Source organism: Sphaeramia orbicularis, chromosome 1 (assembly GCF_902148855.1).
Source record: "Sphaeramia orbicularis chromosome 1, fSphaOr1.1, whole genome shotgun sequence".
In the NCBI taxonomy this organism is placed as follows: domain Eukaryota; kingdom Metazoa; phylum Chordata; class Actinopteri; order Kurtiformes; family Apogonidae; genus Sphaeramia; species Sphaeramia orbicularis.
This window is the reverse complement of record NC_043957.1, coordinates 26,066,715-26,082,287: the sequence shown is the minus strand read 5'-3', so window position 1 is coordinate 26,082,287 and position 15,573 is coordinate 26,066,715. Positions and strand designations below refer to the sequence as shown.

Here is a 15,573-nt window from a genome sequence, read left to right as displayed (position 1 = left end):
GTAATATGGCTCCAAAAGCATTTTTTCTACTACTGGGTGTGCCTCAGAGACCATGACTGGTGCTTCTGAATTTTTACTATCATTGTTGAAATTATACATGAAAATGTTGCAAAAGATATTGACATCATTCAATCCTGCAAGGTGTGGCTTAGATGAATTTTCAGCAGGAAATGAAAATGAGCAATAAAATGTAAAATATATATAAGTGCAAAAGTGAATTGAATCTAAAACATCTGATATAATAGTAAAACACTGACAAGGACTACGTTATTGCACAGTAACCACTTTTACTTCTCACACTTTATATTTTGTTGATATTACTAACATATACTATATAGACAAAAGTATTGGGACATGCTGAATTCAGGTGTTTCTTTTCTAACAGGGGACTGGACAGCAAAACAGTGACAAATGCCATTTTATAGTTTTATATTGTGAAAAATAACATTGCATTGGTTAGTTTTGTTTAACTGTTATCTTTGCTTCCAAAAGGCCTCAAAGATGGTTTTTAGTTAATTGCTCTCAGTGGTGATTTTTTTATTTATTTATTTATTTTTAATCCATGACAATCATTTTAAATGTTCTTCCTCTAAATTTCTAAAATATTTTTCCTGCTCTGACTGTAAATTATAATTTCCTACCACAACTCAAAATCTACTTTCATCACATCTCACTTGGGAAGAAAAATCTCCCATTAAACTTTAAGGAAATATTGATATATGGGTGCTTCTATGAAACTGGTCCTAAAAACAGGACATGGGGGCTAAAAATTCAAGACTAATGTTGTGAAGCAAGTTTGGAAGTGGTTTGGGTCTGTTTTAAAACTAAATATTTACTGAGATAAAAGAGAAGTTATTTTTCAGCTAAAACACATTTTTATACAAAAATCTGTATGTAACACGGTAAAAATGACACGAAAATTTTTCGCTACTATTTTTTCAAATATCTCTTTATTCTCTCACAGTTACATTTGGAGAATCGAGCTAATTATGCAAGGGAGAGTGTTTGACAAAAATGGCCGCTGTTGCAAAATCATGCTCGATTTGTGTGTTTAAATGGGCAGATTCTGCATGTAACACGAGTGGACACGATGGGTTATGTACAAAACCTGGAATGAGACTGAGATTCCTGAAAAACCTGCATGTCTGGATTAGAAAAACCACTGGGATCATCAAATTTAACACATAATCTTTATTTATAGCGGTATATAAGACCATTTCAAGCCATGTTTTCCTGATGAAATGCACTGACACCTAGGTAGCTTTTCACGTCCCAATTTTGGTCCTATTTTTGGCCCCAATATTTTACTAAAACTTCATTAATTTTGGGATGGCTCAAAGCAAGAGTATAATTTTTTTTTTTTTTTTTTTTTTTTTGCATTTATCTTAGGTCACCAGTAGATACATCTTGGGGGAAAATATATCTGAATTTCTCTTTTATTATTGGGTCTAAAAAGTTGGTAAAGTGACAGATACCAAAATGAACCTAGTTTTATAGAAGCACCCAATTATAAACTATATGGACAAAAATACTGGGACACATCATGGCTACAGCTTTTAAGAAATCCTATTCATGCTGCTTTGAGATTTAAACATCATGAAAGAACGTGACAGAAGGGATAGCGTTTAAGGGTAACAAATGGTTAATTCCTGCCTCTGTTCAATCTGAGACTGGAATCCTGAATAGCTGTTGTACTAGAAGTGGTAGCGGTGATAATATCGGTGCTAGCTGCAGCAGTGCCATTAGTAGCAGTAGCAGTAGCAGCAGCAGTAATAATGCGGGTAGTACACTGCATGTGGAAATCAACTTGAAGTTGAAGTGTCTTTGTGTGGACAAAGACAGCCTGTCCAGGCCTGTCAGTAGCACATTGATTGTCTGCCGATGGGCGGGATGTTGCTCGTTCAGGGCCAATCATAAGAGACGTAGGAGTGGAGGTGGCAGAGTATGCAACGCCTTCTGCAGCTACATGTGGGTGTTATGACAGAAACAGAGCAGGCCAAGAAACTCTCTGCAAGCAAAGTAATAATGATTCAGACACTCTGAGGCACAGGAGAAACATTTACACATGAAAGACACTTTTCTTTATTAGACTCAATAGGGTACTTGAGTAATCTGTGTTAGACTCTGTTAAATATACTCTGACTAATTAAAGCAGTAGTCCCCTTTGGAGTGAGACATTTGCTACCTCAAGAAACAGATGGTGCATAATTTCCTGATAATAGAGGGTCTGTGAGTAAACTGTTCAGTTGTTTTTCAGTTAAAAAGCTCCAGTTTCTCATTTTTAACCCCAGTTTTGTTACAATGACGCACAAACATTCAGGATATGCAACAGTTAAAACTAAAAAAACAGGACTTTTTTTTTTTGCATTTCATCGTAATATTTCATTATGTTTGGGTTCTGAAAACTCTTCAAGTGTTTTGGCACATATCACTTCAGGCTAAATGTGTGTTTTCCAGCTCCCTGTCAGTGCTCAGAGGGTTAAGTGTGGTAATAAAACATGTGCTGTGATGACTGATACTCTACAAACAGCTTCAGTGAAAATGTCATCAAACAAATGACTGATGACTTTGGGGAATTTTATTATAGTTTTCCACAAATGTGTGTATTTACCAAAGTTCTCCAACCATTGAAAACAACACCAACATTACTGACCAGAACCTTATGACTGGTGTTATAATCCCATATTTCCCATTCATTTTGTCCTGTTTTTCACCTTGAACACGCACATTTGCTCCTAGAACTCGGATCTTTTTTCCAAATTCATTCACTGTCATTGTCATTGGGAGACAAATCTTATATAATTAATATTTTTGCATGTTCTGGTAAATGTTTTTTTTTTTTTTCTATTCTGTGAAAATCACGTTGAAGAAGCATAAATAATGAGGTTAGACAGTTGTGAAATGGTTTAAAAGTGATATCAGAGGAGGAGGAGGACTTAGAGAAATAACACTGAGTCTTATTCTGTTTGCTTGATAAAGAAAAGAAAATATATAACAACGTGGCCAAACATTTGTGCAGCTTTGATTTCTTCTTCAGTTTCTACATAAACTACTCAGGTTTCAGGATATTTATGCACAGGTTTGCACTTCGGGGTGTGTATTGTAGCCTCATGATATTCCAAAAGATTGACTTATATCTCAGATTATTCTATTGTGACTTTACTGAATATTTGGCTCTACAACCTGAGGATTTACTGCTTTATATTAACTTAAATTAAGTTTTCGATAAAAGGTCAGTTTTCCACATGTTTTGTCATGTTGCACAGTCAAAAACCTTAATATAACCCCAGAGTGGTAAATATCTGCATTACTACAGGTTAGGAAAGTTTTGTGAGCTATGTTTGTATGTGTATTACAGTGATTTAGGCCCAAAATGAGAAAATTACTGTTTTATTAATTGTGTTCTGTAGCTGGTGGTGTTGGATGCAGATGTAGCTAAAGTATAAATAATAACAGCAGTGCAATGTATGCGTAAATGGAACAATTTATAGTCTGGATACGAGTTGCATTAGAAGTACAATGATAAACTTTGCTGTTGTGTTGAATAAAATTTTAGGTAGAGATGCAGACGTTTGACAAAAACAAGGTACAGCCATCTAAATCTTTTTATTTATGGACATTTTCTTTCTTTTTTTTTTTTTTTTTTTTTGTTCTTTTGAAATGTAATATTTAAGGTTGTTTGAGTTGCTCCGAAATAAATCTACATTATAATGTCTATTTTCTAGACAAATTTTCACTGATTTATTGCGGCTCAAATTAATTTATACCCCGTAAATTGTAGAAAACATCATTATTATTATTATTATTATTATTATTATTATTATTATTATTATTATTATTATTATTATTATTCGTCGTCAGGTGCTATTTTCCGGACAGACGCCTCTCTGTCGCGTCTTTATTTGCGTCCATCAGTCTCTGTCCTTTCTGTTTTCTGTTGACTCTCTCACTGAATCTCCATTAGTGAGGAGAAAGCATTAAGCTGCTCTGGTGGAACTTAACTTGTTTTGTCCCAAACAGGAGCTCAGATGGTTAAAGCTTAAGATCTGACAGATCTCAATCTGCGCAGAGACCGACAGTCTGGGCCGGACTGGAGCCGGAGGACAGGCGCTGATCCGCCGAACACCTTTAATATGATCAAAAATGAACAATGAAACGTCTAATTAGTATAATGTAGCTTATACGTTCTCTGCTATGATATTGAATTGGGTATTTATGCATGTTAGATGCATAAGTAAATTCCAAACATTAAGTTAAATTAAATGTAAAACGTGCGTAAAATAGCCTTTATTATAATACAGTATAAATTAGCTATTATTTAAGTGCTTACCACTCACTTTTTTTTAAGGTGTCTTCACAGTAAACCCGGTTAAGCTGAATTTACGTTAAAGAACTGAGAAAAGCGGTTGCCTTAAAAAATTAAGTCACATTAAGTACATTTCACTTAAAATCTTTTGTAATATCAACTGCTTTGCATAGTTATTACACTTAAATAATTAAGTTCAATGCACTAAATTCCAAGTTGATTTAATTAAAAATATAAAAAGATTTGAAGTTAAATATACTTTAAAAGTTCATTAATCATTACTTGATTTTTTTTTTTTTTTTTTAAGGCAACCACTTTTCTCAATTTTTTTTTAAAAAAGTAAACTCAACTTATCCGGGCTTACAGTGTAGATATCAGGAAGTGCCTGTAACAGACGTTTATTGTCAAACTAAGCATTTATCACAGTGAGTGTCGTGGACGCACTGCGGATGCTTCGCCGGGAGATGTTCCAGTTAATGCGTCTCTTGCTGTTTGTTCCTTTTGCGTTCTTAGCCCCCGCGTGGAATTAGGCCTTGAATGTGGCTGTAATTACACAAGAATGGCTCTGGGAAACCACTGTTCTCTCATGCTCTAAGGACAATTACGCGCACCTAAAAACAACAATTAATGCTTTCCCTCCGCGCATTCCTCATATAACTTCCGTGACGTTTATGCGCTATAAATATTACATCTGTAAATATGGCTTTATAGGCTGTCAGGTTTCTGACACAAATCAGCAGTGTGGCTCAAGTGATTTGGTGTGAAATTGAACCCTGCATGTATTTTACAGCCCTCATTTGTGCGTAATGGGTAATTAACCGCGCCAATTAGGCTGTGCAACATTAAACAAAGAGGAAATTATTCTCATCTAACCATGTCCCGTGGATATTTTTAACTCAACATGCCGTGAAACATTTAATTTTTGTTGTATCGATTGTTTTTAATGAATAATCGGATCAGTCATTAAATCAAATATTAGAACATTTTCGAGAAGTCTAAAAATTGGAACGTTTTGCGCGATAAATGGGTCGTTTTTCTATTGGTTGAGCAGTTAAAGCGTCATCCTTATGAGATTAAATTCATTCTAACTAATTTACTGGATCATTTTGTTCTTTCTAAATTTTTCTTCGATCTGCACCACTAGTTAGAATAAAAAATATTAGGCTTGGTTTGAGTTTTCGCTCAGTAAATCACTGAAATGTCCTCCTTTTCCTGTTCTATTTGTCAGGCTTCCCCGTAAATATTTATCACAGAAACGCCTCAGCAGTTTCTAGCTGATTATTAGAATGTTACCTGTGAGAATAAGGTCGGTCTGAGTCTGAAATAACACCCTTAAAACTGAAATAATAAGCCTACGGGACATGTCTCCAAAAAAAAAAAAAAAATCCTCCCGTCCTTTCTCCTCATCAGGATAAATGGTGAAACTTGTTGCAATAATACCCCCTTCTTTCACACAAACGCCTCCCCGCTGCCACCACCTCCAGCCCGGCTGCCCCTGAAGCCACGGGGCTGTGGATCTTGGAGAGGCTTTCTCCGCAAACAAAAAAAGCCTCCTGAAGGGGAACAAAAGTAACCACATTTTTCCTCCGTGTCCCGTTCTGTGCGCAGAATAACCCGCTGCCTGTCCCTCAAATGGGAATATTAGGACGTCAATCTCACGACCCCTGTGCGCTTTTGTCTTTGCTGAGTGCCCGGCTCTGCCTACCACACACCTTTTGTCCCCCAATCCAATAAGAGCCATTATTCCCGGTCTCTAGCTCTGCTGCAGCTCGGTCTTTGGGGTATTTTAGGTGCTTAATCGCGTCCTTTTAAGAACTTCAAATGGAGAATAACTTCCTCCTTTCACCGTCGCCTGGCACCTGGACAAAAGGTTCCTGTGGTCTGGCCTCCATGCAGCACCAGCTCTCCTGTTTATCAGCAACATTTGCCGCTAGGTTTTCCACTTATGGACACAGTGGAAGTTGCTGTGAAAAATTAGGTGGAATATTGTAATTATTTTCTTCTTTTCTTCTTCTTCTTTTTTTTTTTTTTAATTATAAGATTTGGTTTCTTGTATTTTGCCACTGTGCCACTTCTGTATTCTCCGTTTCTCAACGGAAACTTAAGGATTAAATCTGTTTGATCCGAGTGCAGAATCAAAACGCTGCTTTTTTGTGCTTTTTCGCCCTATATTTATTTGAATAGACGTGAAATGGACTAAAACAATTCTCTGTTGAACCAAAAACACTTTAAACCAATTCATTCTCGCAACAGCCTAAAATATTCAATGTTAAAAACAAACATAAAAAACAAATGGTCTTTTCTTTAGTTTATACAAGGAGAAATGCGCAAATATGTGCGCAGTCCTTGCTCTGGGCTTCCCAGTGCACGAATAATCAAATTTCGTGATGTCCATCCTTTACGCACACTAAGCCGCAGATACAGGCAGGACCTGAAAGTGCCCAGAGTGAAAAATCAACTCATGATCAACAAATCCGTTTTATATGCAATACTGTATTCTGGGGCGGTCTGATTTTTAACACACACTTCTAGAAATGTTGCAGGTTGATCAAAAATGAAAAAGCCCCATAAAAACAGAGGCCAGTTCTGTTTCATGTGGGGGGCTACCAGGCCCGGATCCCCTGCAGGGACCCCTGGCAGGAGCTGACCGCTGTCCCTTGATGTGTTTGGGCCTGTGGGGAGCCGCCAAGGCCGCTGACATTTCCCAAGTTCATGTTCATGAAAGCGTTGGGGTTGCTGGACGGAGGGAGTGCTGGGATGCTGGTGTATGTGCAGCTGTAGTTGGTGTTGTACGCGGGGCTGTTGTATGTGTAGGCCGGGTATCCGTTATAGGTGTACGGGTTGGATCCGTACGCAGCCGGTGCGCCGTAGCTTTGCGCACCGCCCAGGCACGGCTTCCCGTCCCGGACCAGCACCGGCACGGCAACGCGTCGGGGCGGTGGAGGGTGGTGCTGCCCCGCCGCCTCCAGAGACTTGTCCTGCCGCTGCCGTTTGCACTTATATCGACGGTTCTGGAACCAGATCTTCACCTGGTTCGAGGTGAGTTTGAGCGTGGTGGCCAGGTGCTCCCTCTCCGGGGCGGACAGGTAGCGCTGCTGCTTGAAACGCCGCTCCAACTCGAAGACCTGGGCCTGCGAGAACAGTACTCTGGGTCTCCGCCGGCTCCTCTGCTTCTGCACCGGCCTCTCCGAGTCGCCGTGCCCGCCCTCCAATGCGTCTTCCCTGGACACCAGCCCGCAGCTCTCTGGGCAGGTTAGAGAAGAAAGTCACGATAAGGCGGGTGAAAATCTCTCTATTGTCTCTCGCCATGGATAAAATATCAACAATTATGCCAGTTTCTTTCAGTCCACACCCAGCGCAGCTCATTTTTCAACACTTTTGAGAGTTTGGAACAGTAGCACATCTCTTGAACTCAGTCAACACCTGTCATCTCCAAATACTGCAAAGGCTACACTCAGACTTTTCCTTTCTTTCCGTGCGCAAAGGTGGGAAAACCCTATTTCCGTCATCACTTACTATCATAAAAATGTGACAACAAAAATATAAAACACCAGGGGGAATTACGCACTGAAAATGCGCCTTTTTGTCAAACAATAAGGAGAGAAATGCATGTACTGGGCAGCCATAATCAGCTTGCCTCAAACCCTCCGACCAGAACCAAACAGAATTCTTCAACTGGTTCCAGTATATTTGAGGATTCGCAAGTAACCCGGACTGGAACTGAGCGTGCGCGGCCGCTGGGTCTGACTGTGGCTGTGTTTATTAGCGCTCCTTCGCGGTGTCATTTCTTTTACAAGCCTCTTTAAACTAATTGCCGGTTTATGGTCCACACATCATAACAGACTCCGCATAACAAGCGCGCAGCTCAACCACTAGAAAGTGTTTGACATTTCCAGACTTTACTGGATTCGTCTCAGGCCCTAGCCGCGGACATACTGACGTGCACCATTTGATAGCTTTTTATTGAGATTATGTCTGGTGTCTGGAGGCGGAAGAGCAGGGAACAGGCCTCTGTGGACTCAGGCTGTACCGGGGACGTTATGGACGACAGCGAATGTCATCCAAAGTTCCCTATGGGATCTTGAATTGGAATTTATTCTCACATAGGTCAATGGATTTGTATGTTTGGTGCGTTTTTAGTGCGTAAAATCATACTGTAATGAGGCATTATAGGGACGGGTAGGGCTGCTTGAATAAGATCACTAGACGAATTCTTTTTCATACTTGCTCTTATGCATATATTTGAAAACATATATGGACTTTTCTTTGCGTATAACCTGAGCCACACAGTGCGTAATATTTGTATTTAACCGTGACTGCAGTTTGGTTAAGCTGTTTCTGCGGCTGAACATGTAAATCATAAACTTGTGCTTCAGTATGTAAACCAGCTGCAGGCTTTTAACATAAATGCCACAGCAGTCAGTTATGTTCCCTGTGAGATGTGATGAGTAGTGGTGTGATATTTGATGTTGCATGTGTCCTGTTGTTGTCTTTTGTCTATAGCCTGGACAGTGGCACCATGCGCCTCTACTCACTGCTCTCCTGATCGTCCAGCTCGGCCGCCTCCAGCTTGGCTCCCTGCATCCCGGGGTGGACGTACATGTCCGGGGACAGGCTGGTCTCGCCACGGTCCTCCTCCCCCCGCACCGCCAGCGCACTGAGGTACGCCAGGTTGTCCTCTCCGTCCGAGAACGAAGGGCTGTCCCGCGCCCCCGCAAGCATGCAGGACGGCGGGGTTTGGAAATGCTGCTGCTGCTGCTGCTGCTGCTGGGGGGACCCGGCCAGGTGCTGCTGAACGTGGACCCGGTGCTGGTGCTCCAGAGACCCGGACTGCTGCTGCTGCTGCTGCTGCTGCTGCTGCTGCTCCAGCTTGAGGATATCCTTGACAGAAAACGGCGTGGAGGTGAGTGGGCTCTGCAGCATCATGTCATCCAGGTCCTGCTCTGCAGCATCGAGGAAATGAAGCCCGCCGAGTAACATACACACCCCTTCTATTCTCCACTGTTTTTCTAACAAATAATTGAGCGTAATAGCCCCGTCTTTGGTAACTGGTGGTGCGTTAAGCCTCTGGAATCCCTCATCGCCGTAAGTCGCACGAAAACATGAGTATTAGTCCCGGGTTTGTCCATGCAGGTCTCCTCTCTGACAGATAGAATGTCGTGCTTTGTAAGTCGAGTTTGGATCAGGGCGAAGGAGCCTCCTCTGATGTCAGGGGGAGGGGTGTGTGAAATGGAAAGTCCGTGTGGGCTCGAAGGGAAGTATTTGGAGAGAGAGAGAGGGAGCGATAGGGAGAAGGTGGGGAGTAGCCTACGTGACGCGCATTCATGTTTTTGACTCGGGTCTATTTGCTGAACAGGGGATTGAACTGAGTCCCTGCTCCTCCAGTGTCCAAGTGTGTTGATATTTTTGTGTACACTCCACGACGCGTAATTGGCTCCCATGGCCTTTTACGCGTAGACGCAGAAGGAAACACGACTTTAACCAAACCTGATGTGATGGAATATATCTGATGCATACATCAACCGCCATTTCATGTTTACCAAACATATATTTGAGGATTTCACCATCTCAGTACTCAGTGTGTTCCTTATGGTGCTTATTGCGGCTCGTGCGTAAGTCACTGGGTTCCTTAAAGAGGCGCACGCCTCGGTGACACCTAAAGGTCAAGGGTCATCTGACCCTCACCTCGCCTTGGTGTAGGGCTCAGTCTTTCTGTGGACATTTAGTTGTTAAATGTTATATCTTCCACAGTGGTACAATGTAAGTATATGTTTTTTGACTCAAATACCACACAGTAAAAAAAATCTGTAATTTAACAGAATTTTTACCGTTTATTTTACAGATTTTTCCTGTATTTTTAAGATACAGGAAAATATCAATGAAATTACAAAAATAGGCTGTGATTTACATGCCAAATGTAAAATAACATGAAAAAACTGTAACTGTGAATAACCAGAAAATTTCCATTTTTTAAAAGATTTTTTTTTCTTTTTGCACAGAAAAATACACTTAATACATGCATACATTTGCTAATGTATCATAATTTCACAAATATTTCTTTTTTATTTATGAGATTAAACTGTTCATTTAAAGTTTAATACTGTAAAAAAAAAAAAAGAGAGAGAGAGAGAGATAAAATTACTGACAATTAACTGTAAAAGAGTTTAACAAGACTTGTTTGTTAATTGACAAATATCTTGTGTAATTACGAGAGGTTTCACAACAAAAATCCTGAATAAATGTATTTTTGTGAATGTATAACATGTATAAGCACTGATAAACTGTCCAAATACAGCTTTTATCAGTGGATTGTACAACTTAGTCTCATTGAAAAGTATGTCATTCAACCACAACACTTGACATATTCTTAAATTAGCAGTAGAATATTGTAAGTATAAATGGTTGGTTATCTGTATTATGACAGTTTTTAAAAGTAAAGATAATGTTGTGGTATGTTTGCCGCATTGCATTGTGGGTATTGGGCATGTTGTTGATTATGTGTTCTTTTTCTGTGCAGAGGTTCAGCAGGGTTGTGGTGTTAGTGTAAATGTGGGGTTAATATGTGTATGGTAATGTTTATTGGCCTTTTTGTGTTTGTTTTTGTATTTTTGTTCAGGTGCACCATGAGTGAAAGCCATAGGCTGAACAATCCCTTTCCTGTTCATCTAATCTACTCAAATCCAAAACACTGCTTCATATAGAATCTATCAAATACATAGTACATCTGTGCTTTTTTTGGTTGCACTGTGGTTGAAATCATATTGTGTCATGACTTGTGTGAATTTAGAATAAAACTGTCCTCGTTCTAGTAGAGGCAATCCAGAAAAGCCACAGGATAGAGTACGAAGCAGTCTATAAACATGGTATTAATGCTTCCTATGATCGTAAATTAACAATAAGTTGTTTAAATCTACATCCAGTGAACTAGTTCAATAACAGTTAATTAACAGGTTTTGAAAGAAAAATCAAATGAATTTATGTGTGGTATATCATTTTTTTACATCAAATATTAATTGATATACAAGTTTTTAACAAAATGTGATAAACACCAACTAATAACAGAAATTTTCTGCAATTTTAAGCCCTATTATTTGTTTTATAACAATGTTCGTCCATATTTATGGGTAATTTGATTGTTTTAATACATGAAAATATTCTTTATTAGACATTAAAAAAAAAAAATCATGTAAAGTTAGGGCAAAAACTGTATATTAATAATGGAAAACTACCGTAATTTTATGAGATGGTTATTTTCCATTATTTAACAGTATTTTTTCCCCCTGCTGCCGGAATATTACCGTTTGTTTTGTTTTTTTTATCAGTGTAAAAGTACAAATATGAAGTACATTTTCTGCAGCTTTATATTTCTACTACTAGACATCACTGCATTTGCCTGAAGTTTTGCCTCCTTTTACAGTTTCGCATCACCTTCCAGTCCACTGAAAGCCACAAAACCCCAAATGTGGTCATTTTAACGTGTGTAATAAATGGAATTATTTCCTTAAAGGTTTGTTTTTCCTTCTTAAATTGAATAAACTTTTAAAACTTCAACCATAAAAATGCATCAGCACAGAGCAGACAACAGGCGTGTTTTTCGGAGCCCTTTACAGTGACTGACCACAGACGGGTGGTTCCACAAAGCCACTACAAACATGATGATCTTATAACGTCATGCACAGGTGAACATTCAACTATTTACCTTAAACATGGACAGTAGAATCTAAAAGCACCGTAGATAAAAGTAAAACACTGACAAGGACTATTTCACTGAACAGTGACAGCTCTTGGTTTTCCATGACTTCAGTATGTTTTGCGGATACAAAGCAGAACTTGTACTTTTAATCGAGTATTTTCACAGTTGTCAGTACTTCTACTTAAGTAAAGAGCGTAGTTTCTCCCACTTTCTGTTTTCCATCACAGTGATCATCATGTCTACAAACTCTGATCAGCTTAACCCTTTCATACATGAATTATGAGAATCTTAATCAAGATTTTTTTCCTGAGTGTTTTTATTCCTCTTTAGGCATGAAAAAAAAAGCAATGTGACTGAAACATTTTTTTATGAACCTATTTTTCATGGAGTTGCAAAAATGTCCACTCAGCCGGACACCGTGTGTTTAATTTTTGAAGCAAAGAAACATGTATTTACTGATATACTGTGTGAAAACTATGAAATATATATATATATATATATATATATATATATATATATATATATATATATATATATATATATATATATATAATATACAATTTTTTTCTTTTTAACATTGCTAATTGGATGTTTTGTCACATTTTAACATACTCTAATACTAGTTACTACTCAATTTATGGAGATAATATGCACACAAAAAAAACACCTTTTTGTTGTTCATTGCAATCTAATAACAATAACAAGCAATTGATTTACACTCAAACATGTTAGTGCAGATCAGGTTAATCTAGAACAGCAAAGTTACATTACTGGTATGAATGTCAGTGTATGGGATGATGCATTAGTGTCCACTGTGTTGGCTGATATGGAACTAAAACAACCAAACCCATGAATATACAAGAGAACAGCTGGAGAATAACTGTCCACTGTAGTGACCACTATGCATGAAAGGGTTAATTTGGGTCACGTTTCTTTTTACTGGCTTTGTGATAAAAGAATAATTGAACAACTTGTGACACAAAAGCAGAAAAACCTGCAGTAACTAACTGGTCCTGACCTGAGCGGTTAAAGGTATAATCAGTCACATCTGAATGGAGTCAGAGGTAACTCAAGTCTGGTCAAAGCTGACCAACAAATAAAACAAAAGCAGATCGGAATTATTTCTCCAGTTTTCAGGATTCACCTTTACTAGAGACAAAGCCGTTCCAGATGCATCACATATGAAATGAAGTGTAGGCTGTATTTGAGTCAGAAATAATCACTGCCACCTTTTACGCAAAAGTCGAAACATAAATTAGTTGCTTCAGTTGCTGTTGGGAACATGTTAACGCTTCCATAAACATCGGAAAAAATGATTTTTATTTATCTCTTTATTTTAGATCCACGGTGATGCTTTTATTGAGTAATGGGGAGAGTCTAAAGGGAAATACTGGGGTTAGTGCGTACAAGTATAAAGAGGCATAAGGTGCATTTTGTTTCTGTTTTTACTGCATAAACCCAACTAGAAGCACTCGGAGAGCGCAGACCTCCGCCAAGGCTGATCAGTGCCCCCCCCCCCCCCGATCACCACCAAAATTTAATCATTTCTTCCTTATCCCATTTCCAACAAACCCTGAAAATTTCATCCAAATCTGTCCATAACTTTTTGAGTTATGTTGCACACTAACGGACAGACAAACAAACAAACAAACAAACAAACAAACAAACAAACAAACCCTGGCAAAAACATAACCTCCTTGGCGGAGGTAATTAGTGCACTGAGCTGCTCTCTCTCTCTCTCTCTCTCTCTCTCTCTCTCTCTCTCTCTCTCTCTCTCTCTCTCTCTCTCTCTCTCTCTCTCTCTCTCTCTCTCTCTCTCTCTCTCTCTCTCTCTCTCTCTCTCTCTCTCTCTCCTCTTTATCGCGGGTGTTGTATTAATAACCGCCCCGGGCCGATAAGCTGCCCCCTGGGGCAATTAAAATTCCTCTAAGAAAACTGCCTGACGTTTTTAGCTCTGTCTAATCTGCTCCTATCAGCTCCCCCTTTCCGTTTTGCAGCGGGACCCTCACCTCTACAACCCCCCCCCCCCCCCCCCCCCCCGTGTCTTTTTCCTTGTCGGACACTGAACAGGTGGAGGACGCACCTCAGCACAGCTCTGCCGAACTAGAGCTTTGCATCATTGTTTCATTTTTATGTTGTTTTGTCCTTTTACTCCGCACAGTTATTTAGCTCGACTTTTCAGCCAAATATTTTAGGCATAAAATATAAAAACTGTTTAAAAATCTCAGTGCAGCCAGTGGTGATGCTCTAAAACAGGGCTGTCAAACTCATTAAAAGTGGGCCGGACCTGTAGTCATAGTAACCTATAAATACTGTCAGCTCCAAAGGTGTCCCTGTTTTAGAATGAAAAAACTAAAATGACATTATTAAAATGTTTACATCTACATCCTTTAAAGAAATGTGAATAACAGGAACAACCACGAACAACATGAAATGTCTTCTTTTAACAATAACAGTTTATCTTTTCCACATGCTCATTTACTTTTAGTAACAGGCATGATATTTTTAAAATTGCCCATAGTTTTCTGAAGACATTTCAGGTTGTTCATAGTTGTTCAGATTATTCACATTTTTTTGTGAAAAGATTGTTTGTAAATGTAAAAAAAAAATTCATGTAACTTTTTTTTTTCCAACATTCTTTTTAATGAAGTCAGGATAAAAGGCAGTGTCAGCCATAAAAGAAAACACAATACTTGTAGATTTTCTACATAACAAAAAACACAATACCCACCCCATCCCTCCCCCCACCCTACAAAGTCCCGGGCAATGCATCCCCATCTAAGATTAAATAAATAAATAAGCAAAACAAAGAAAAACATATAGAGGCAATAATATTAGTAGGTGTGACACTCAGCAGGCATAAATTATTAAACAAAAAGAAGACAAGAGTGGAGTTGGTCTACCAGGCAGATTTGAGAGCAAATGAGGTTGTGTTGTGTTGGGCTACGTAATGACACATGTCGCCCCTCATGATCCAACTTAAAACTCATGAAATGTGTGTTAATAAAGGACATTACTGGGTTCCAGGTGGAGTAGTGGTTTCTGGGCCCCCAGAGTGTGTATTTAACCTTTTCTAGACTAAGATGGAACATGAGGTCACTCATCCATAAGGAGGTGCTATGGGTGGTGTGGGGGATTTCATGTAAAATTCATGCAATTTCATGTAACTTTTACACAAAAATAGAAAAATATTGGAGTTGTCATTATCTATAGGTTCTAATGATAGTATTTTACTGGTCCAACCCACTTCAGATTGAGTTGGGCTGAATGTGGCCCCTGAAGTTAAATGATGTTTGACACCTTTGACTGTTAAAATATTTTCCATATTATTTTTGCTGTTCACAAATTCATCCCACAGGCCAGATTGGACCCTTTGACATTCCAGTTTTGGCCTGTGGGTCATATGTTTGACACCCCCACTCTAAAATTCTATGCTTAGTTTAAGTATTGTCCAAATAGAATCAAAAATATACACTTAAAGCACCGTAAGTACACAAAGGGCCACAGATTACTAACTGATGTATTAATGTGTTCAATATTGGAGCAGTTTTGGACCATTTTAATCACTGTAATT

General features: G+C 38.9%; 1 protein-coding gene across 1 annotated transcript; it reads right to left on the bottom strand.

Moving 5' to 3' along the window:
• Positions 1-1,294: 1,294 nt before the first annotated feature.
• Positions 1,295-9,557, bottom strand: LOC115418394 (homeobox protein Nkx-2.3-like). The gene is made up of 2 exons (XM_030132860.1): positions 8,842-9,557; positions 1,295-7,550 (listed from the first exon to the last, which is right to left on the bottom strand). The coding sequence occupies exons 1-2, from the start codon at positions 9,284-9,286 to the stop codon at positions 6,910-6,912; spliced, it is 1,086 nt and encodes a 361-aa protein (XP_029988720.1). The 5' UTR covers positions 9,287-9,557; the 3' UTR covers positions 1,295-6,909.
• Between the last annotated feature and the right edge of the window lie 6,016 nt (positions 9,558-15,573).

Bases quoted from the DNA above. Each gene is read 5' to 3' on its own strand.
- LOC115418394 (XM_030132860.1), bottom strand. From the start codon at position 9,286: ATGTTACTCGGCGGGCTTCATTTCCTCGATGCTGCAGAGCAGGACCTG. The intron at 7,551-8,841 runs GTGAGTAGAGGC...TAACCTGCCCAG, and splicing joins GCTGGACGATCAGGAGAGCA to AGAGCTGCGGGCTGGTGTCC.